The 24,308-nt window shown below is 36.8% G+C and overlaps 1 protein-coding gene across 1 annotated transcript; it reads right to left on the bottom strand.

Annotated features, from left to right (window-relative positions):
* Window positions 1-383: 383 nt before the first annotated feature.
* On the bottom strand, window positions 384-18,084 carry LOC127628791 (RING1 and YY1-binding protein A-like). Its single transcript, XM_052105679.1, has 5 exons — window positions 17,941-18,084; window positions 17,410-17,535; window positions 4,913-5,482; window positions 4,402-4,494; window positions 384-1,721 (listed from the first exon to the last, which is right to left on the bottom strand). The coding sequence occupies exons 1-5, from the start codon at window positions 17,964-17,966 to the stop codon at window positions 1,472-1,474; spliced, it is 1,065 nt and encodes a 354-aa protein (XP_051961639.1). The 5' UTR covers window positions 17,967-18,084; the 3' UTR covers window positions 384-1,471.
* Between the last annotated feature and the right edge of the window lie 6,224 nt (window positions 18,085-24,308).

Genomic DNA, 24,308 nt, shown 5'->3' with positions numbered 1-24,308 from the left:
CATTAGGTATCATGAACAAACAATGAAAAATATACTGTATGTTTTACAGCATTTATTAGTCTTGTTTTACATTAGTTAATACAAATTGTTCATGTTAGTTCATAACGCATTAACTAACATAACAATTTTATTTAAAAAATATTAGTATGTTGAAATTAACATCAACTAAGATGATTAAATGCTGTAAAAGTATTGTTCATTGTTAGTGCATGTTTACTACTGTTGTTAACTAATGTTAAAAATGGAACCTTGTAAACTGTTACAACCTTTTTTTTTTTTTTTGGTTTGTTTGTTTATGGTCCTACATTTAAACAGAACCACTTGTGGAAAACTGCTAACCAAATTATCAATATTTTTAAGATGCTTTGAGACAACAGTGAGTTTAAAAAGGTTTTATTAGCTATATAACTTTTAGATTTTTAACAAACGTCAGAAGGAGTAAACCTGTGCTAAACTTTCAAATGGGCAAGAAGCCGGAACGTCAGAAAAGTTGTACAATACATTAATTGCAACTCTCAGAATACTTGAGTCCCATAAATTACACAGTTGTGTATTCAAAGTGTTTTTGGGATTGAGTTGACCAAATTTCAGTAGAGATCTGGTTGATCGTCATTAAGTACAATAAACCAAGATATATATGCTGGATGAACTCTTCAAAATGTCACAAATAGATCTCTATGCACAATTATTTCTGTTATTTCATCCAGACTACATTGAATAAAAGACAGTGTGGTGAATCCTGATATAATTTTACAAGAAATATGCAAAGGTTTTAAGTCTAAAAACAGAGAAAGATAAAGAACAATATTCTAAATACTCTTATTATCCTTGTGAATAACAAAACATGTCTACATGGTACACTGTACGGATTTCAAAGTTGGCCTTGTGTTAATAATACTGAAAACTCACATAATCATGGTTTGTGTTTCCTCCATGTAAACACAAACGTCATATGAATTAATAAGGGAAGTAATCTCCCTTTACAAGATGGTATACAGTGTGATCCTTTCATTGATGCCTCACTTTCTACAAACAGCTGTGGCAACAGATCGTTGACCCTTGAGTTGGAGAAAGAAGCTCAGATACATTTAGCATAAACAATTCAAGTTCTAAACACAAAGTCAAAACAGCCTTCTGCACGATTTCATGACTATTAACGATAATAATGCAAACTTGGGAGTGCCGATTTCTGTGATGCACAAATAGGGATTATATCTTGTAAGAGTATGACACAGAATATACAGTGGGTCTTGGCGTGAAGGTGTCACATTAACATCGACATAATCAATCTACAAGGTGCTCCACAAGGGTTTTTAACAGTTAACGTCTGCCTGTGTGTCAGGATGGGCATTGTCTAAATGGGTTGGAAAGATCCCTCATCCACATATAGTGAGTATTACAGTTACATCTGTGGCTGTAGGAGCTCCAGGTCTTGTGAAGCGAGATTGCGGCATCTGAATCTCCTCAGGCTTCACAGGGTCTCGTTATGGCCAGTTGAGTGGTCTCTTCTAGGGGTGGAGGCGCGGGAGGAGCCCTTTTCTGTGCTCTCTGAGCTGGAGCTCAGGTGTTGCTGCTCAGAGCCAGCACTGGAGGTGACAGTGGACGAGGAGGTGGACGAGCAGCGAGTCTTCTCCTTAAAGTCAGTGATGATGACAGTCACATTGCCCACGGTTATAGCGAGCTGCTGAGCAGAGCTCCTGTCTATATTTTTCAGTTTAGGTCTGAAATGCAAGAGAGAAACAGAAAGCAAAGAATTACACACAATACTAAATACAATCACAATCTTTAAAAGGTGCAATCTTATACTGACACTTATCAGCATGAATTCAGCATCAAGCAAAACCTTTCAGTTACTAATGCAATACCATTGTAGAAATAGACTATTTGCCAGCCGTGAACAATTTATTCCACAACAAAAGTTTAACAGAGAAAGTGAGTTGTATACAGCTTGTATACAGGCCACCATGAGGGGGTATCACCCTTTTTAGAATAAAACAACGAGTGTGCACCATTTCAAAGGAATATTCTGGGTTCCATACTTAAAGTAAAAGGGTTAGTTCACCTAAAAGTTTAAAATGCTCTCATAATTTATTCACCCTCATCCCATTACCGATGTGCATGGTTTCTTCTTTTGCAGATCACAAAATAATATTTTTAGAAGAATATAGCGCCATCTAGCACTCTGCACATGCGTTAAACACTAGGAAGTGTAATCGAGCTTGAAATCATGATTGTGCCAAGAGACTGCAATGGCAAGATGTACAGTGAAAAAGGACTTATATTTTGGTCTGTTCTCAACTAAAACCGATTGTATCACTTCAAAAGACATGTATTAATCCACTGTCTGATGAATTACGTTTATGCTGCCTGTATGTGCTTTTTGGGGCTTCAAAAGTTTTAGTCACCATTCTCAGGCATTCTGAGGTCAAACAGAGCTGAAAGATTCTTCTAAAAATATTTGTTTGTGTTCTGTAGAAGAAAGTCAGTCATACACATCTGGGATGGCATAAGGGTGAGTAAATGATGAAAATTTTTTGGTGAACTATCCCTTTAAGCTCAGTTAACAGCATTTGTGGATTGACTTCCACAAAAAATATTGACTTGTCTCTCGTTTATAATACGGAAAATAATGGTTACAGTAATGCACTTACAATGGAAATGAATGAGGCCAGTCCACAAACATACACAAACATAAAATCGCTTACGAACCTTATCTGTTTAAAGTTCACTCCAACATTACAACTCTGCTGTCATGAAATCTAAACCCTGTAATCCCAGTATAGCATATATCATTTATAGACAGGGTCATCAGTGCTTTTCCTGGCTCAAAATGAGGTGGTACCATACTGTTCAAAAAATTGACGTTCAAAACACGTAAACGTTGGCTTTGCATTAATGCACTCCTAATGACCTGGCAACTGACTACTAGTGTTAATTATTTCAGCTGTTTTTTCATTTAGTCTTAGCCTTTGTCCTTTGTCAAATGTCCTTTTTAGTTTCATCATATTTATTCAACCATATCCTATTTTTGACAAAGTCTGGGCATTTTAATGTAGTTTTATTCAATGAAAACTGTTGACATTTTAGTAACATTTAGTCATATTGACATTTTAGTCACTGAACACTGTAAACATTTTTAGCCATAATGGTGTTATTGATAAGCATTTGTCAATATATAGATAAATAGATAGATATCACACACACAATCACACATATTACTGTTGTTGTCATTTTAGTGTTATTTTTCACATAAGATTGATCTTATCATGATGATCTCATCAATGATGCAACTTGTTGCGAGCTGCAGACAGCGGGGGTGAGAGACGAGCGTCTCCGTGTTAGAGTGCGCATCACCCGGCAGAACTTTAAATCTCTCCTGGTCTCGATGACAGTTTTGGAGTTTGTGCTTATTTAGTCATGCTCTCGTATTATATGAACTTTAATTAAGGATGAAATAAAGATATATCGCCAAGCTGTGATCTGTGTTTCTATCAGACACTTGAGCTGCAGCGCTACACTCATCTAGTGTGTCCTCATTATAGTTTTATATGATCTCAAGTTATGTTAAATGACATCAAGCGACTATTCAATAACAGAATATTTTTATTATTATTATTATCGCTGAGATTTGCAGTTAGAAATGACAATCCACCGAGTGCAACACTTGTTGATTTCTATGAAGACACCCACCAGAGTGTTGTAGACAGCCGGAGGCGGCACGACATTTGACAGAGGTGCCTAGTTATTCTTGATGCAGGAAAAAACATGGTGATTCGATTCCATTGTAAGTGCATTTCTATAACTGTTTTTTGTTGTTTTTGATTTCATAAATGAGGTGGAGTTCAAATATTTTTTTTGTTGTAATCATCATAATGCCACAAAAGCTGTTTTATGGAGTTTAACTTTTAACTCCAAAACCCAGAATACTACTTTAAACGTATTTGTACCAACAGTACTATAAGTACTATTCATTTCTTATCATGTTAAATTACAGCACAACTTTAAATTGGTAATTCCCATCAATGTTCAGCATAAATAATAATCCAGTTTACAATTATGCATTTATCCAAAACAATTTACAGTGCACTCAAGGTTTACATCTCATAAGTACGTATGTTAGTTACCTGGGAATTGAACCATGACCTAGAAGTTCCTAGTGCCATGGTCATCCATGAGCAATCGGAAATTTTGGTTTATTTTCACACATACATGGATTACAAAGCTAATGGGTTTGTAACTAAATCTGCTATACTATTAGCTGTTCATTGGATATTCCTGAAATAACTCTTGTCTAAACTGCAGTCATGAGAACAAATCAAGAATACTTCAAAAATTTACAATTCCATGCAGGTAGAATCCTGCCTTCGAGAAACTATAGAAGCTGATCAGTTCTGAACTTACCGTGAAATAATAGATTTGTTCATCTTCGTAACAGACTTGCCAGGCTTCATTATGTTGCTGTCACCAGCTGGGCCTTTTTGAATGAGTTTGGGTCTGTAAATATTGTTACAATATGCCGTTAGTAGCAGACTATCACTGTTTATGATAAAACACCAAGTGAAGGCCTTTTCATATGAATTTTGTAACAATATTTGATGAGATCACAGAACTAGTTTACACCTATAAATGTTTTACATTTAAGTAAAATTGTAAACAACAGTGCAGCAAATGTTTTCGTGCTTTTTCCATTTTCTTTACTTGTGAATGGATCACCCAAGACAGATGTTATAACCAAGATATAAACAGCCACAGGCATAACCACACCATTCAGGGCCATTCAGACCAAATGCATTCTTGCTCTAAAAACGACGTCCATCTATCGTAGTCCATGCTTACATTGACAAACAATGGAAAAAGAGCATAGACAGACACAAAAGCACGTTCGGTGTGTACAGCCCTTAACAATACTCACTTTTTTTTCTTTGCATTGGGTTTTTTAGATGGGGTGAGGCTTTTATGTCTTTCTTTGGGTTTCTCCATAATGGCTCTTTCTATCTTTCCCTTTTTGATTTCCTCTCTCTCTGCACCCATCCTTTCTTCCAGCTGCATCCCAGATCCTGCGGTTTGCAGATGGTCTTTATCCACATCCTCTCGATGAAGCTGCAATTTGTCCAGCATTGCTCTGTCCGTGTCCTCTCTGTCTGTCCCATTGTGCTGCAGCAGGTCCTGGGTCAGTGCTGCTCTCTCAGGCCGTCTGTCTGTATCGAGCTGCTGGTGCTTTTCCAGCCCACACTCCTGTTTCTGATCCTTATGAGAATATCCTCTGTCCAGCTGTCCCCCATCCAGACCTAATCTCTCTGGATGGTCAGAGTCAGGGTGGAGACTGCTGAGTCTGTCTGAATCAGAGTTGTCCATGTCAAAGTGTTCGTCGTCAAGCAGGTCTCTGTCTGTCCTCTCTCTCCTTTCTTTCTTTGCTGGGGGAGGAGAGGCGAACTGTTGAGCAACCTGCTGTGCCACGAGTTGAGAGTTTATCCTAGGTTTTCTGGAAAAGTAAAACGATATCAAATCTGTTGAACAAGGGTTTAATGGTTTTGTTTTGCATTTGATTGTGAGCCTAGAAAAAGCATTCAAATACTCCAACTAGTGGTCGAGTGATATGAGTTTTCAATAGCCATTACCATAGCCAGTAGGTGACAGATGGCCAGTATAAGATTGCATTAATAGTTCATTAACTTTTTAGGTTATAATGTATATGAATATGTAAAGAAGATTGTATATTTTATATGCTATGATTGGTTAACATTTTTAGTTTTTTGCCTTCACTATTTCATTTTAGATTGTTGAGTTAAGATATCCATGCATAATAATCATAAAAGACAAGAAAATGGCATTTAAAATAGTTTTAGTTGGATTATAGCATTTAAACTTTGCAAAAATATTTTGTCTCAACTACCTATTAGGGCTGGGCAATAGAAAGATGTAATCAGATATTGACAATCTGACAAATATCCCAATGACAATTGCGATAGTCATTAACAGACAATAATCACCAATCTCGGGAAATGACAAAACCATGGAGCTGGGAAGTCACCAAATGTATTAAACTGTAGCCCAATAGTTATCATGCACTAATGTTTTTGTATACTAATCAAAATAATAAGATGTTAAAAACATTACGGATTAAAGAAGTCACTCCACTCCATAAAGAAAAGTTTTTAATTCGCAGGACATGGAATTAAACTAACTTTTTCTTTTTAAATAAAATGGATATGTACTAGGCCTCATTCAACAACCTTATGATTTGCTTTGGGAAAGCCCAGTTTAAGAAACAAAGTGATGAAATCATATAATAGTACAAAAACACATTCACCTTGAAGCTAAAATTGAGTTCCAATTACATTTCTTTAGGCAGCATTAACTGCATTAACGAAATGCAATACAAACACATTCAATAAGAACACATTATGCAGCATTAATTGGGGAACACAATACACACACCTCATGTATTAAAATTATAAAAAACATTTATTACAAAATTGGCTCTCTTAACTTAATGTTATCATCTGACCAACAAGTGTATTGACTGAATTAAGTTTAAGGAATTTTGTACACAAAACAGTTCTTGTTTCATTTTGGCGTGACAGAGAGCAAAGAGTTGTGGTTTATTAAGAGAATCAGACATACTTCAGCTGCCGTGTTTCATTGAGTTCATTCAATGAAGGATTGGTCAGACAGATTCAAACCAATAACTTGTGAGTTGACGAATCGTTTGGAGAAATTCATTGAAAGTACCAGCTCATAAGATTCATTCATTGGTTTTGAGCACAGCAAACACAACGCAAAAGAAAGGAGTGCTGTTTTGCCATTTTTCCCACGGCCTCATTCTAACTGCAAAATCAAAACTTGGATAAACAAAAAAAAATTCCGTTGTGATCCCGGAGATTCAGTGGTGGGGAAAAACTGAGCAGGAAACACTATAAGTCCAGAATAACATGCTATTGGGGTAATGTAAAAAGGAAAGCCTGGAATTTATTAATTTAATTAACCGGAGGTTACATCAATTATAAGTAGCGAATGATATGCACCAATATATTGGCCGCTGGTATTTATCAGATGATTTTTTATCAAATTAAAACCATCGGCATATCGGCTATAAGCGTGAAAAAGGTTGATATAACAAACCGATTGTTTATTAATTAATTGTGTGAATGTACCGAGTTGTCTGTTGCATAATCCTATGTGTCTCTCTCCGTGTAATATAATTAAAAACCTAAATAAATTAAATCCATAAAAAAAATAGTATCAGAAAAAAAAATATTGTAAATGACACGAGTGATCAGCCATGCGCACTGAATGGGAGTATTTCGGAGACAACGAAAATATCTGAGGTCTGGGCCGTTTTCAAAGTCTCGAAGTAGTATGTAACGGTGGCGGCCCCTGTACTAAATTAATAACTTTAAATCAAAATTTGGGTGCCAGACAGGTTTAGGCCCATCAACATGGATATTTTGGATAGCTCAAAAAGCCACCAATTACATGCATAAAACAAAATAAGTGTATCAAATTTCAAAGCATAAGTGTATTATTCAAATTGCATAAATACATAACATAAACAGTAAACAAAAGACAAGGAGTCAAAGACTCACAAACAAAATGCCAGCAATCATCAAATACATAAATCCCAACAGAACAAAACACCCAACAATAATTATTAAAGTGTGTGTGTGTGTGTGTATGTAAATGTATGAGAGTGAGTTAAGGCAGGAGAGTTTGTGAATGGTGCATACTGGTTCACGGAGAGTTTGCATGTACATGTTTGGTGACTGTGGGCAATGCTGCAGGACGCAGGGAGAGAGTCCAACACAAGGGAATAAATGTAGGTCAGAAGAATCAAGAAATCACCTGGCGCTTCCACTATAGACCTTTATTTTACCATCACACCTTGACCATGGAGCTCTTCGGCGACTGAAGATCCTCTGAACTCATGCCACTCCACTTTCACTCAAGAAGTGCAATCAACGGCTATGAAAAAATCCAGGCCTCACTCTCTGGTGATAAGCACTGTCAGATTTGTCCCTTTGTGGTTTCTTCCTCTCTCCTCTGATCGCGTTCCTAATCCACATCACCGTACACAAAAACAAACTTTCTTTCTCCTTACTCAGCTTAGCACACCTGAACTTCACCTCACCCCGGTCTCAAATCTCTCGTTGCCCTGAACGACTGTCTTCCGTTACCTTTATTGTTGCCTGTATTGTTGACACCTGGTAATCTAACGAGCAGCAATTTTAGTTGGTGGTGGTGGATCCTTAAAGGGGCAGTGCGCAGTTCTGCTTCACCACAAGTACCAAATAAAAAAAAAAAAAAAAAAAAAGACATTTGCAATGAGTGTTCTGCTGAAATATCAAGAGGGGAATATCAAGAGTTTCAACACTTCCAATTTAATTTGCCACCTGAAAAAGCATCCCGAACAGCATGCGGTGTTCCTATAAGTGCCGCAAAGAAAAAACTGCCACCTCCCAGTATTCCGACTCCTGTGGATCAGGTATTTGAAAAAGTAAAGACATTTATTCAGGACAGCATCAAAGCTAAAGGCATCACCAATAAAATCATCGCACTAGATGATCAGCCGTTTTCTGCGGTGGAGGACGTGGGCTTTCGGAGGCTCATTGAAGGTCGTGAGCCATGTTACTACTTACCCAGTCTCTGTTATTTCTTGGATGGGTATCTACCAGACATGTACAATGCTGTAGCAGCGCGTATACATTAAGCTCTTGGCAGCTGATATTTCAGCCATCAGTTTTACAATAGACATTAGGAGCTCCAACATAAGCCCTACGTGCATGCTCAATCTCACAGGCCAATGGAAAGCCAAATACATTTTCAAAATGCCAAAAACAGTGCCGCACGCACAAGAGTTTACAGGGTCACACACCACAGAGGCGATCTCTTCAGCATTCAACACAATGCTTGAAACAAGGAAAAATCGACAAATCCAAAGTACCTGCAGCAGTCAGGCAATGGAGGACAGTGATGTCACAAGTTTATCCTGCATGGCACATACTTTACAATTAGCAGTCAGTGTAGGCTTGTTATGTCAACGGAGCATATCTGACATGATAACAACAGGCAGACAAATAGTTGGCTACTTCAAGCATTCTACTCTTGCCTACTCGTGCTTACACAGTGTCCAAATACAGTTGCAAATGCAACCAAAAATTCTTCAGCAAGATGCTATAACAAGGTGGAACAGTAAGATTAAGATCTGACTGCGACATTCACTGCCCACCATTGGGGTTTAATTGAGGACACAATTTCTCTTCTGTCCCCATTCAAACAACTAACGAGGGAGATGAGTGCATCTGTGGCATCTGCTGGCTACTGAGCAAGGACCTTGAAAATGATCATGGAGTTAAAACCACAAAAAAAAAACTCTTTAAGGAGCGGTCACAAGGCATTTTAGTAAAATTGACTCAGAAACTCTTTATTGTATCACAACCCTGCTTGAACCAGTATATAAAAATCACTACTTTGATACGGACAAAAAGCTGGGAGCTCGCATGATGCTGCAAGCACAGCTGGATTTTGAGCGATGAAAGTGGTGAAAAACATGTGGTGCACCACCCAGAGAACAACCCGCTGACCAAAAGGGTGCGCAAGGAAAATTACCAGGCACCCGATCTGTTTGATGAAGTTCTGGAGAAAATATATCACATGAACTTAGGGTTACCCCACCATGCAACAAATGTATGTATACCTCGTAGAAACCCAATTGAAAGAAATGGGAATCCTCTTGAATACTGGCATGTCAATCAAGGTTGCTTACTGCCCTCGCACAAACCGCACACAAGTATTTGTACACACCACAAATGAAAATGATTTGATGATGCAACAATAAACTAGCTAGCATACATTTTTGCATGTGTATTTGAACTTTGCTAATTTAAAGCATGAGTCCAAAGCAAAACTGTGCTCTAATGACAAAAGCTAAAATAAGTGAGCAAGAAGCAAATATCAGTATCGTAATGGAATCGGCCAAAAGCTATTTGTTAAAAATCGGTATCGAGCAAATAAATTAATATTGGTGCATCCCTAATATTGACCAAAAATAAAACTGCCCTGGACTGGATAGCTTAAATAAACCCTCTAAAACTGAAAACAGAAACAGTTTGTAGGCTACTTTAAATTACAAACCCGCTTAGTAAAAATGATAATGCTGAAATAAAATGAAAAGTCATTACCTCTAATTTTTTTATCCTTACCGGTCCATGTTGTTATCATTGCCATGAGAGAAATTTCACAGTGGGATGGGTTGTCCTGGGACTGTTGTGAAGACATGAAGGGCTACTCACTGATAGGCGTGGATCCGCAAACATGGAATGTTGTGCGTAATTAAAAGAAATTCCATCGATTATGCAAGAATAGGCTAACATCCATGCAACACAGCAAATTCAAATGTTTATCTGCCCTGCTGTAGCTAAAAAAAGATAATCATAACGATGTAATATTCTAAATCAACGTTAATGTTTATAAGCATTTTTCTTTCTCAAATTATCCTGCAGGCCACATTGCAGGAAGAAAAAGTCATGCTTTTGTCAAAGCAATAAATGAAAGATTGCTCTCTGGACACAGACTAGAGCATGCACCTTGTTACACCCTTGCACCTCCTGACAGTGCACATTACTGTCCTGAAGCAAAACAGCTGTTGTTTGCACAAGGGTGTTCAATATTTCGTTTTTTCAGTGACCTGCTATGCCCAGATTTAATTGCAGAAATGTTGTTTTGCTAATGCATTGGTATGCTATTTAAAAATCTACTTTTAATGGAATTGAGATCGATTACTAGTTACTAAGAGTAATCTTTGGGTGAAGTATTCCTTTAAACGTTGCACTCAGTAAGTTTTTTTTCATTTCATCTTGGACTTACACTGACATCTAGGGAGTAGGGACATGGATGCCGCATAATTCAAATGCTAATATAGTTTTCCGCTACTGATGCCATTAATCCATGAGTAAGTGTGTCCAATACCAGTGTTTATTCTGTGTTTGAAACATTACCTCTAAGTAGAACATGAGAGAATATTAATAAGAGAACAGTAGTAAATACACATGGATCCAAGTTAATGCCCTGCTGACAGTTTGTGTCATTGTTTGGCAGTTCTCCATGATGTTCTAAATGATCTTATTTGTGTACTCTTCCAGCTTTAACTTCATCTGTGTCATATTGACAGCACATAATAAGCATTCCCTAATCTTATTAAAAGCGTTAGAGGCTGCATTCATCATATTAGTTAACAAAAACAAAAGATATTCTCTTTGCTGTCATGTCATAAAAATGCAATATTATCACACTTTTAAAAACTGTAAAATCTTCTGATAAAATATCTTGATTGGTAAATGTGCAATTAACTGTGATCATCGAGTACTACCAAAGGTTTTTTTTACAGTCAGTTAACATGAACAAAATGAGGGTGAACACATTTTCCTTTTTAGATGAACTATCCCTTTAATAGACTTCCATTTTAGTGCATTACAGTAAATTCGTTTTTTGTTCGTTTGAGGAGAGTCAAATTTATAATCTGGGCTAATTGTAAGCTATAGCATTTGTGGCATGCTGATGTTTAGCCTGCAATGTTACTTTATTAAGGTTATGTAAAGTGTTCCAAAAATCCAGTATTTTAAAAAGCAATGGGGTTGAATTTGTAATTAAAAGTCCCCTTTTGGTTAGTTTGACAACAGAAAAACTACTCGACTCATTTTTTCAGTATTATTGGTGTGTGGCCCACAGCGTGAGATTGGCTTAAAAAACAGAGAGGGAGAGGGTTTCTTTGTGTGTTTGTTTTTTGAGTCTATCTGTGTGGTACCCAGCCTCTTCCCCCAGCTGTTGCTATAAGGGGTGTCACAGTGGCCAGACATCACAGACACTGATCAATCTGTTATCACTCAAGCAAGCAGCAGATCTCAGAATAGACTGATAAACAATGCCTTGTTAAACAATTTCTGTACTAGGTGGCAGAGAATGATCCTGTTGGTTCAACAAAGCTAGATAATCAACATTCAAGCTAGCGATGTAGACTGAGAGGAGATGACACAGTACACAATAGATGAAAAGATTGTCATTTTAGGAGAGATATGAACACCTGCAATCTAGCCAGTATATACTTGCCACATTCATTCCACTATAAGACCGGTAATGGAGCAAAACAAAAAACACTGTTCTGCCAGTCATAATTTCAAGACCACTCCTTCAGGTAACATATAATCGGGACATCTGAAAAGGCTAAAACAATCATACCCTATACAACCTTCCATACATAAGATCCACAAAATGTAGTCCTTCAGTGTGGGGCTATATCAGTTTGAGAAACATATCAATCTTGCATTTCATTCACTTTGAAATAATTTAAACGGGGCTGGCTGCATAAAGATGGTTCTCAAACTGTGGTTAATCAGGGCTAGTACTACTATGCAGTCTTTTTGATGGGGGCTGGACATTGTTAAACCATTTTGACCATCAGTTATACTTTTTTTATACTAACGTTTTGTGTGTTCCAGGTTGGCTCGTTGCTGCTTGACCGCCTGGTTGCCTTATAAAGTATTCTATTCTGACTGTGAAAGAATACATACGCATTTGACGAATACGCACTAGGACTACTTTGTGATACTCTTTTAGTACAGCCAACGGCAGGCGCATGAGCCCTTGATGCACACAGACGAGAACTGTCTGCATGTCGTGAAAATCCAAGTGTGCAGAGTCTGCGTGAATTGTGCTGATGATGAAATTTGCATCACTTATACTGCGTGCGGAGCAATCCCCAGAGCAGACAACCAAAGTATACTTTGGCTTTTTGGGTGAGCAATAGATTATTTTTCATCTGACCGGGGGTGTCCCCCTTGGTCATTTTGCCTTCCGACTTGGGGTAACCTAGCCACCCCTTAGACCCCCCCCCCCCCTTTTTTTTTTTAAATACCTGTTGAAGGTTGCATGAATGAAACATTTTATTAATTAAATTGTTTAATCGCAAGCAGCAGCAGTGTGCGGGATTTTGTTTCTTGTTTATTTATCGAAGTTATTTTTCCTACGCACATCTTGATAATGTCAGGTGTGCAGTTTATTTTTCTTTTTTATATATTTGGACAACAAAATTAGCCTTTTGACTATTCAGATAAGCAGTCAATCAATGAGCTATTATTAAAATGTTACCTTCATTTTATGGTTATCTTCCCTTCCTCAGTCCATACAGTTGCACTTAAGCAATTTGTAAAATGCAACAAAAACTAGAGGGAATATTGTTATGGCTACTTGCCTGCTCTGATTTGATCAAATACGGAAACAAATTGATAACCACTGCACTAGTTAGTACACTAAATGGTGGCTGCACTAGTTAATTGTGTCCCAATCAAACTCTACATTCTAGCAATAACACTGTAACCCCTAATGTTGTTATTACTGGAAAAATCAAGTTATCTTAATTAAACAGTACTTGAAATTTCATTTTTTGGGCTCATAACTCAAATAGATACAGTTGAAGTCAGAAGTTTACATAAAATTTTTTAACCACTCCACAGATTGAATATTTGCAAACTATAGTTTTGGCAAGCAGTTTAGGACATCTACTTTGTGCATGACAGTAATTTTCCCAACAATTGCTTACAGACAGATTGTGTCATTTTTTATTGACTATATCACAATTCCAGTGGGTCTAAATAAGGGTTTAAATACACCTAATTAACTGTGCTTTTAAGCAGCTTGGAAAATTCCAGAAAATTAGGTCAAGCCGTTAGACAACTAACTTCTGATTAGGAGGTGCACAGAATTGGAAGTGCACCTGTGGATGTATTTTAAGGCCTACCTTCAAACTAGGTGCCTCTTTGCTTGACATCATGAAAAAATCTAAAGAAATAAGCCAAGACCTCAGAAAAAAAAAAATAGTGGACCTCCACAAGTCTGGTTCATCATTAGGAGCAATTTCAAAACACCTGAAGATACCACACTCATCTGTACAAACAATAGAACGCAAGTATTAACACCACTGGACAACGCAGCCATCCAGGAAGGAGACACATTCCATGTCCTAGAGATGAATGTAGTTTGGTGTGAAAAGTTCAAATCAATTCCAGAACAACAGCAAAGGACCTTGTGAAGATACTGGAAGAAACAGGTTGACAAGTATCTATATCTACAGTAAAAAGAGTCCAATATAAACATAACCTGAAAGGCTGCTCAGAAAGGAAGAAGCCACTGCTCCAAAACACCATATAAAAGCCAGATTAAAGTTTGACAGTACACAAGGGGACAAAGATCTTTTTGGAGAAATGTCCTCTGGCCTAATGAAACAAAAATCAAACTGTTTGGCCATAATGACCATCGTTATTTTTGGAGGAAAAAGTTCAAGGCTTGCAAGCCAAAGAACACCATCTCAACCGTGAAGCATGGGAGTGGCAGCATCATGTTGTTGGGGTGCTTTGCTGCAGGAGGGATTGGTGCACTTCATAAAATATCGGGCATCATGAGGAAGGAAAATTATGTGGATATATTAAAGCAACATCTCAAGACATCAGCCAGGAAGTTAAAGCTCGGTCACAATGGGACTTCCAAATGGATAAATGACTCCAAGCATACCTCCAAAGTTGTGGCAAAATGGCATAAAGACAACAAAGTCAAGGTATTGGAGTGGCCATCACAGAGCCCTGACCTCAATCCAATAGAAAACTTGTGGGCAGAACAAGCGTGTGCGAGCAAGGAAGTCTACAAATCTGACTCCGTTACACTAGTTTTGTCTGGAGAAATGGGCCAAAATTCCAGCAACTTATTGTGAGAAGCTTGTGGAAGGCTACCCAAAATGTTTGACCCAAGTTAAACAATTTAAGGCAATGCTGCCAAATATTAACAAAGTGTATGTAAACTTCTGAGCCACTGGGAATGTGATGAAAGAAATAGAAGCTGAAATAAATCCTTCTCTCTACTATTATTCTGACATTTCACATTCTTAAAGGGGTCATGACATGGTTTTTTTTATTGTATTATTATGTTCCCTTAGGTGCAATTATAGTATTAATATATTTTTTTTTAAGAAAAACTTTTAAAATCTAGTGATTTATGACCTTTTCCCACCCTGTTTCTCATCCTCTGATTCAAACAGTCTGTTTTGGGGGCGTTTTCCATTTAAGACTTCAGTGTTAACGCCCACTGTTATGATTGGCTAACGTCAGTGCCTATGTATCAATTATTGACGCCCCAGCCAGAACAATATGCAAGTAAACTAAGTAAAAACACTGTGATTATTCATAATGAATGAAATTGCGCTTTAAAAAGTAGTTTAAAGTTTAAAATAGATTACTTACAGTTTGCGTCGTCGTTGTTCCCAGAATAGTCGGCACGGACTTATCTTTGAGCAACAGTTTTCTGGCAAAGCCAGCATCATATTGAGATTTGTTCTCAAAACAGTCATCCTTAAAATGTACAGAACAAACGCTTAAGTTAACACTGCCGTGACTGGAACGTCCGCAAAAAATAAACTGCATCCATTTTTCCCTGACGTCTGGATCTTTCGGCAGCTTATTCAGAGGTTTTGTTTGACCACAGCCAGGAACAGCACATCTGTGTGGCATCGTAATTTTCCTGTGCACAAGTAGTCTCTGTCAGAGCTCGCTGTCCATCGACTGAACACTTGTGAGGCGCACGGCGATACTGAAATGAGCGTAGTTGTCTTGCGCTTAAATCGTAGTTATCTTGTGCTGGAGGCGGTCATATGCAAACGCTGGTACGTCACTTCTAACCGACACGTCACTTCTAACCATGAATCCAGAACGAGCTGTATTTTGAGCTTGATTAAATAAATGATTCGTTTAGAATGGGGAGGACATCTTAAATTATTAAACTTGCAGGACGTTTTAATGATACAAAGACCTCTTATATACCAAAAGATCAAGGCAAATTTGGTTTCTCATGTCATGACCCCTTTAAAATAAAGTAGTGATCCTAACTGACCTAAGATAAGGAATGTTTTCTATGATTAAATGTCAGGAACTTTAAATGTATTTAAAGGTTTAAATGTATTTAAATGTATTAAGGTGTATGTAAACTTCTAACTTCAACTGTATGTTCACTGAACTTATCTTAAAAATCTATATACTTAAGACTTTAAGTGTTAATTACTCAAAATGTTGAGCACAAAAAATTGAGGCTATGATAAATATCCATAATGCCTTGCAATCGAATTAATTAATTATTTTTCCTTGGTCAAAGGGAACATATGGGGCACTTGAATAGTTAATGTATACAGGTTTTAGCTCTTTTGTAGTATTATTTTTGTTGTTTTGCTGCAAATAATTGTTTCGTGGGATGACACCATTAGGGTGACCTGCAACCACTTTTACCAAGTTGGTCCCTGTTAATTATATTTCGGTTCACCTTGTGCATGTACAACTGAATTAAAGAGGTCTCTGCTTTTTTACCGTATATCTATACTTTCACATCCTTTAGCTTACAAGTAAAAAAGGACTAAAATATTGATCTGTTTCTCACCCACGCCTATCATATTGGTTTTGAAGACATGGATTAAACCACTGGAGTCGTATGGATTACTTTTATGATGCCTTCATGCAATTTTTCAACCTTACTGGTACTGGTCACCATTCACTTGCATTGTGAGGACCAACAGAGCTGAAATATTCTTCTAAAAATCTTTATATGTGTTCTGCTGAAGAAAAAAAGTCATACACATCTGGGATGGCATGAGGGTGAGCAAATTTTCATTTTTTTTGGTGAACAATCCCTTTAATGTTTTATCTAGAATAGGTTTTAATCTTTATTTTAGCTGTGTTATTGTATGATATAAATTTGTAATCAATTCAACCAAAATGATTAAGTAGAAAAAAATATTAGCAGTCTACTTGCATCAAGTTACTGTAAACTAAATAGTAAAGTTAATTCTATATGAACACAAAGTTAAGTGAACTTAATTACACAAGATTTGGAGACGCCATCACTCAATTCAATTTAGAGTAGAGACAACTTATTAGGGTTTTTAATGTATGGTATTGTTGCATTAGTGATAAAAAACAATAAAGTAACAAAACAAAACACCAACAACAAAATAAAAAACCACCCACGTTTAATATTTTGCTTTTCAAGCAATAATGCAGCATTGAGCAAAAGACAAATAGCGCAGAGTGCCCACCAAAACAACAATGCTGTGTGTTTAATGACTTTGTCGATCAGTTTTCCATTACACGCATCAATTCCTATATGTTCATAAATGGGGCACAGACCAGTATCTCTTATCACAGTCCTACTGCCTGTCCTCATGTCCCAGTGTGTCACTGAAATTCTCCTGGAATCATATGACGTCAGTATGGATAAAGATACAATCCAAATCAACAAGTCAGAATATCAGTGTTGACATCCTCACTGCACACATCCGGAATATGTTTCTAGAGAATAAATAGATCTTGATAGGTGACACTTTACCTTGTAGATGTACCTTTCCGCACATCACATATACTGCATTTGAATGCCTCTGCACTGTTTTTGAAGGTGCAGACGCTACAGTCCCAAAATCCGTTGTCTGCAGAGGGCTTGGCTTGTCTTTTTGGCCTGCAAGATTTAAAGGGAAACATTGTCACGTTATTAAATTAGCATGCTGGATCCTAATTAGAGCAACGATCATAATGTGCATTTAATTCTGTTCGCTGCTTAAAAGACGCCTATCCTCCACAATAACATAATTAGTGTCTCAATCTAATTATTTTGCATGCCTAAACGGTAAAAATGCTTCCACGATCAAAAAGAGGAACAGAGGAGTTTCCTGAATTCCCTTTGTCAAACAGTGGATACCGGGAGTCATGCAAGGCTCTGTATCCGCCATGGCTGTGCTTTATTCTGTTTAATCTGAGCAGGAAAAATAAGTAGATTTCAACTCCAGTGCACCGCTGTTCTCCAATGGACACAAACATGCCAAGCGCATTTCGAAAAGACAGACCAAATGGGATGTTTCTATACCTGGATGGGCTTTTCTTGTCGCCCATAATGGGAGAAACACCGTCTTCCAGAGGAGGGGGCTTCTGTAATTTACAGTGTGAGCTCCAGACAGAGCCACCGCTGCTGTTATCGCACCCTCGCGCTAGCTGACCACTGCAGCGCAAGGCGTCGGTCCATCACGTGACTGTGTCTGCAGCCAATCACAACTTTACCACGTTTAAAAGTCAAATATGTTTTATATAGAAATTTGGGTCCATTCCAGGGACACATTGAAGAATAGAAGCCCCACAAGATTTATAATGCACAATAATTTTGCTGACTAAAATTGTGTGTACTGGGTACACATGATGCTCTTTAAGACGCCATCAAAGAACGTAATAAAACTAATAATTTACAAGAAGATGGGGATTTTTTTTTTTTTGTTTAATCAGATAATCACTGACCAATTATTTTAGATAGTCTTTCTGCATAGTATTGGGCTGCAAAAAGACCTTTGCATACCATAATATAACAACATAATTATTTGCATACCAATGAAGCATTTTTTATGAAGTTGTTGATAATATTGGTCAATCAAATTTAATCTCATAACTAAAAGCTCAATAGAGTATTGTGTAAATAATTACTTCCTTGATGTAATGAACTGATAGGAAAACCCCCCAATTCAGTTCCACACACACTCTTTTGCATCTCATATTACATTATGATGATTCATGCAGGCTATGAGTTGACATATGTTAATGAGTTAAATGACTTCAACTTACGAGTATGCCAGAAGCTCTAGTTGTATAAGCTTATAGAGCATGTCACCATGTTGGGATGAGAAGATGTTAAGATAAGGGGCATGCTAGTCATAGTTGCAAATATAAAACTGTAGGCAAATATAATGCCAGTTTAAAAACAGTATTTATAGGGAAAGAAAACTGTCACTTATAAAATGTGATTGTAATCAGTCTTTACCTGAAAGTGGTGAACACTTAATTCATTGGGCATACACACTGCTTCCCTCTGGTAGTTCTCTAAATTTAGTTATAGTATGGTGACTGTTTTTTAAAAGTGTTCAGCCTCTTAAAGGGATAGTTCACCCAAAAATGAAAATTATCTTATCATTTACTCACACTCCTGTCATTCCAGATGTGTTTGACTTTCTTTCTTCAGCAGAACACAAAAAAAGATTTTAGAAAAATATCTCAACTCTGTCCATACAATGCAAATGGATGGTGATCAGACATTTGTAGGTCCAAAAATCACAAAAAGAAACAAAGAAGTTATCCGTAAGTCTCCAGGGTTTAAATTCATATTTTCAGAAGTGATGATATTGATTTAAACACTGGTGTCTTATGGATTACTTCTATGTTTCTCTTATGTGATTTCTGGAGCTAGAAAGGTCTGATCACAATCCATTTGCATTGTATGGACCTAGAGAGCAGAGATATTCTTCTAAACATCTTTGTTTGTGCTCTGCTGAAGAAAAAAGGCATAGACATTTGGCATGAGGGTGAGTAAATTATAAGCAAATTTTCATTTTGGGGTGAACTATGCCTTTAAATATTTTTTTTAATTTTACTGAATTACATATTTGCCCACAATTATCATAATCTCGCTCAGTCAGGGTATGTTGTATGTCATTGCTTACTAAACCTTTACAAAAGTTCTATGTTCAATAATTATGGAACAGTGATTGAATAAGATGGTTTTGTCATGGCACATATCCCTATAATATATATATATATATATATATATATATATATTTCTGAGTTGAATAGAACACAGCATAATATGTCCTTGAAGTTGAGTGGGAAATATCATAATTACAGGCTCTGAGCGCATGAATGAACCTGCAAAGTCATCAAAATTACTTATGTGCTACATTCCAAGTCTTCTGAAGTCATATGAAAGATGTGTGTGATGAATAGACCAAAATTTAAGTAATAATTTACTTAAAATGTTGCCCTCCTTTATGCTCTCAAATCAAATATGTAAGTGCATTACATATCCAGCCTCAGAACCAACCAATGATGTTTGATGTCTGTGAAGTCAAAACTGATGCAATGTGTGATGAATGATGACTTAAAATTGGGGTTGTTTATCACACAAAGTTATTGTATAGCTTCAGAAATCTTGGAATAATTCACACAAGTCGTATGGACTACTTATAGAGCTGTTCCACCTTGATGTTCATTTGTAGGTAGACCCAGAAGGCTACTTTGCCATGGGTTCCCTGGGGAATTTCCCTTGGGGTTTTTTATAATGGGTTTTTCAATTTATCAGTAAAAAGGTCTGTGGTAAACACTACTTAAAGATGCTCGGACATTTTCTTCTACAACATAAATTACACACCTCAAACTTGAATTTTGAAGCCACTGTATTTAGAAAAATAAATAAATATGTTGCTAATGAGTTGCTAGATAAGGACTAAAAATACCACAAGCATGTGAGTGAATGTGCCTGACAAAACGGAAAACTGAATTTCTCATGCTGCCTCCAAGTGCACCTGGGAAGATCGTACCTCCGAGTCAGGCATTCGTTACAAGACATGTCACGCATTCAAGTGGGAAACAAAATACGGAAGGATCCAAACTTAAACATTTACGAAATGAATGATGGCAAAATGATTTCTGTTGTACCGGTGAATAAACATCACTTATAAATTACATACTGTATGATTTATTAATGCATGATATCTAACATTTTATTAATTGATTTGCTTAAAACAAACCACAAAGTGTGAGTCATTAGTTGATTGTCATATAAAACAAATTATTATTATTGAAATAAATTACAGAAGTTGAAATAAGTTTGCAAAGTCATTACTTTCTATCATATTTCATGTTGACACACCCCTTCCAACATACCAACTTGGAAACTCATGTATCATCTAGAATTCCGAGTTTCTCACTTATTAAAATGACTTTGGGGGATCATTCGTGTGCTCAAAACTCATAATTATGATATTTCCCACTCAACTTGAAGGGCACATTATGCTGAGTTCCATTTAATTCGGAAAGTTGGCTTTTTGTTGGGAGATCTGAGATTTCAAGTAGGAATATCCCACATCTGACTTGAATGGAATGCAACATTCTAGAAAACTAAAAAAAATAAAATAAATTTAAATAAATAAAAAACATGGCGGCTTCAAAATTCACGTTTGGGGTATGATTGTGTGTAATTTATGTTGTAGAACAAAATATCCAAGTATCATTAAGTAATGTTAAACACAGACCTTATTTTACTCATAAATTCCAAACTGCCATTATAAAAAAAAACATAGGAAAACCCTGAGGGAACCCATTACTCGAAAATGCTAATTATCTTCTGGGTTTTTGGACTACAAGCCAAACAGTGTTGTGTTTCCCAAAAGCATCGTAAGTCTAAGTAGATCGTAGAAATCACTGGTGCCAGTGGTCTCTACGATCAACTTAAGCTAGCCATACTTTTGGGAAATCCAGCCCTGCTCTAAGGACAAGCTTTTTTTGTAATTTTGGAGCTTGACACCCCGTCACCATTAACTTTATATGGAAAATGGGTGCCAGGATATGCCACTGCCTTAACCCTGGACTTAGGATAGACCTCACCTAAATTACCTCAATGCACCTCACTGATCTCTGTCTGCATCACCTTGGTCTAATGATGGACTACACTCTTAATATGGAATTCATAGACTATCAATTATTGCCAACAAAAGACTTCATCAGCCATCTAACAATGTACAATGCATCTATGTGAACTTCTGCAGTTAATCCAGGATGAACTTCACAGACATTAGTCATTAATCTTACAGTTCATACAAAATCTTTTGGCCCTTAACACTTTACATTAATGGATTTGGCAGATGCTTCTATCCAAAGCAACTTACAGTACAATTATTGAAGTAACAATCCCCCCAGAGCAACCTGAAGTTAAGTGACTTGTTCAAGGACACAATGGTGGTAGCTGTGGGGATCAGACAGGCAACCTTCTGCTTACAAATTCTGTGCTTTAGCCCATTACGCCACCACCACAAACTTACTTTGTTTACTCATTTTAAACCATGACTTGCACTGCACATAAATAACTAATATTGTCATTATATTCATGATGCTAGCCAGAGGGGAACTGGCCCCCACAGTGAGCCTGGTTTCTCCCAAGGTTATTTTTCTCCATTAACCAACATCTTATGGTGTTTTGTGTTCTTTGCCACAGTCGCCTTCGGCTTGCTCACTGGGGTCTGTCTAAATGCAATAATTATTTAATAATTTATTTACAAAAATTAAGAGTTCACTGCAAATGTGCAGCAAATTAACCACAGATAATTTTCACATGCAAATTAGCTTTGTTGCAAACTTGTGGCAAATTGTAAAAAGGATAGCTGGAGGTTCACCACTACTGGTGAAGAGCTACAAAATTCTGGTAAACACTTGCAGCAAATCACAAGCTCATTTGTATGTGAAAATTGCAGCTAGTTTAGATTAGAAAATACTTTCTGAATGTATCTGTATTCTAATTACCAATTATTTAAATTGTAACTGTAGTAGAATACAGTTACTTATATTTTGTATTTTCAATATGTAATCCTGTTACATGTATTCCGTTACTCCCAACCCTGAATACCACAGACATGCCAAGCATATATAATAATATATAATAATATGAATTATTATATGCGAAAGCTTAAATGTTGCTTATTTGAAATACAGACAGGTAAAGTATACTGTCATATTCTTCTTCTTTTGTTTCTATGACGGTTGGCGGTAAAGTACACTGTGGTATTCTTCTTCTTTTGTTTATATGACGGTTGGCAAACCAACTAGAAGGTGCATTTCTGCCACCTACTGGACTGGAGTATGGAGCACAACTTGGATGAGAAGAAAACAAAATACTATTAAATCCTATTTACCAATCCTGTAACTTTCAAAAATCTAAATAATTCCCTATGAATTCTATAATCTGTGAATAATTAATCACTCCCCATTCTTTAATGCTTGAAATAATTGCAATCTTTCTCTATTGTATGCTGTACATTCTAGCAATACGTATTTTACAGTTTCTGGGTGTCCACACTTTTCACATTCACCCGTTTCATGTTTCCCAATTGTATATAAACTTTGATTTAGTGTTGTATGCTCAATTCGCAATTTAGTCATTGTTACATAATTGTTCCTGTTATTAATTGTTCTTCTTTCCACCCCTACATTTCCTTGTATACTATACATATGCCTTCCTCTTAATTTATTTTCCCACATTCTCTGCCAATTCTTTTTCACTTCAGTTAAAACCAGTCCCTTAGTTTCCGCTTTGCTCATCTTTACCCTGATATTAATATCAGTATCCTTCAATACCTCCTTGGCCAGTTTATCTGCTTCCTCATTCCCTTTTACTCCAACATGTGCTGGAACCCACAAAAAACTAACCCAACTCCCAATTGCTTAATATTTTATAAACTGTAAGAATTTCATATAAAATGTCTTGTCTTGCTGAAGATACTCCACTCGCTAAACGTACTAGTGCTGATTGTGAATCTGTACATGTCAAATAACTATCAGGCTGTTTATCTACCACCCAATGTAATGCCAGGTATAAAGCTATCAATTCTGTTGTAAATACAGATATATTATCAGTCATATAGGAATAGAGAAATATATAGCTACTGCTGCTGCTGCTGTTCTACCTGATTTTGGGTCTTTTGATCCATCTGTATATTTGTGTCATGTTGTTTTATGCTTGATTAATGTATTGATAAGCGATTATTTTCAATGGCATATCATTTTCCTTATTGTGTTTCTCTTTATGTAAATATAGGTCTGCTTCTGACATTGGGTATAGCCATGGGGGTATAGTTGGAATTATCACAGAAGGAGCTACTTCTATCTCTTTCAACCCCATTTCCTGTGTCTCCTAATTGACTATCCAACCAAAATGTATTAATCTTCCATATTCATATTCCCAAAAGTTTTCCAGTACCTTTTTAACTGGATGACTTTCTTCATGCCTTTTTACATTGATCCAGTATCTCTGTTCTAAATGCTCCGCAACTTATCCTTAGAGCTTGAGTCTGAACTACTTAGATATTTTTGCCAGGTTGCAGAACTGTATATCAAACTCCCATAATATATGGCCTACTGCAGATCAAATCAATGCATTATAAATTCTTCTTAGTGATTGCCCACTAGCTCCCCACTGGGCACAAGCCAAGCACCTCATTCATTCAATGTATTCCTTTTTTGCATGTGTCTACTAACTTTTGAATGTGTACACCAAATGACAATTTTGAGTCCATCCACATATCTAAAATTCTTATTACTGCCCGTTGTTTCAGCTCTTGTCCATACATTTTTGCTCTTTTTTTGTGAAACATATTACCTGCGTTTTAGCTACTGAGAACCGAAAACTCCACGTATTTGCCCAATTCT

The sequence above is a fragment of the Xyrauchen texanus genome, chromosome 35 (assembly GCF_025860055.1).
Source record: "Xyrauchen texanus isolate HMW12.3.18 chromosome 35, RBS_HiC_50CHRs, whole genome shotgun sequence".
NCBI classification, from domain to species: Eukaryota; Metazoa; Chordata; class Actinopteri; order Cypriniformes; family Catostomidae; genus Xyrauchen; species Xyrauchen texanus.
This window is presented reverse-complemented; position numbering and strand designations above follow the sequence as displayed.

Coding starts and splice junctions, on each gene's coding strand:
- LOC127628791 (XM_052105679.1), bottom strand. CDS start 17,966: ATGGGCGACAAGAAAAGCCCATCCAG. Junction 17,536..17,940: donor GACAAGAAAAGCCCATCCAG/GTATAGAAACAT, acceptor TAAATCTTGCAG/GCCAAAAAGACAAGCCAAGC. Junction 4,495..4,912: donor CCCAATGCAAAGAAAAAAAA/GTGAGTATTGTT, acceptor CAATATTTACAG/ACCCAAACTCATTCAAAAAG.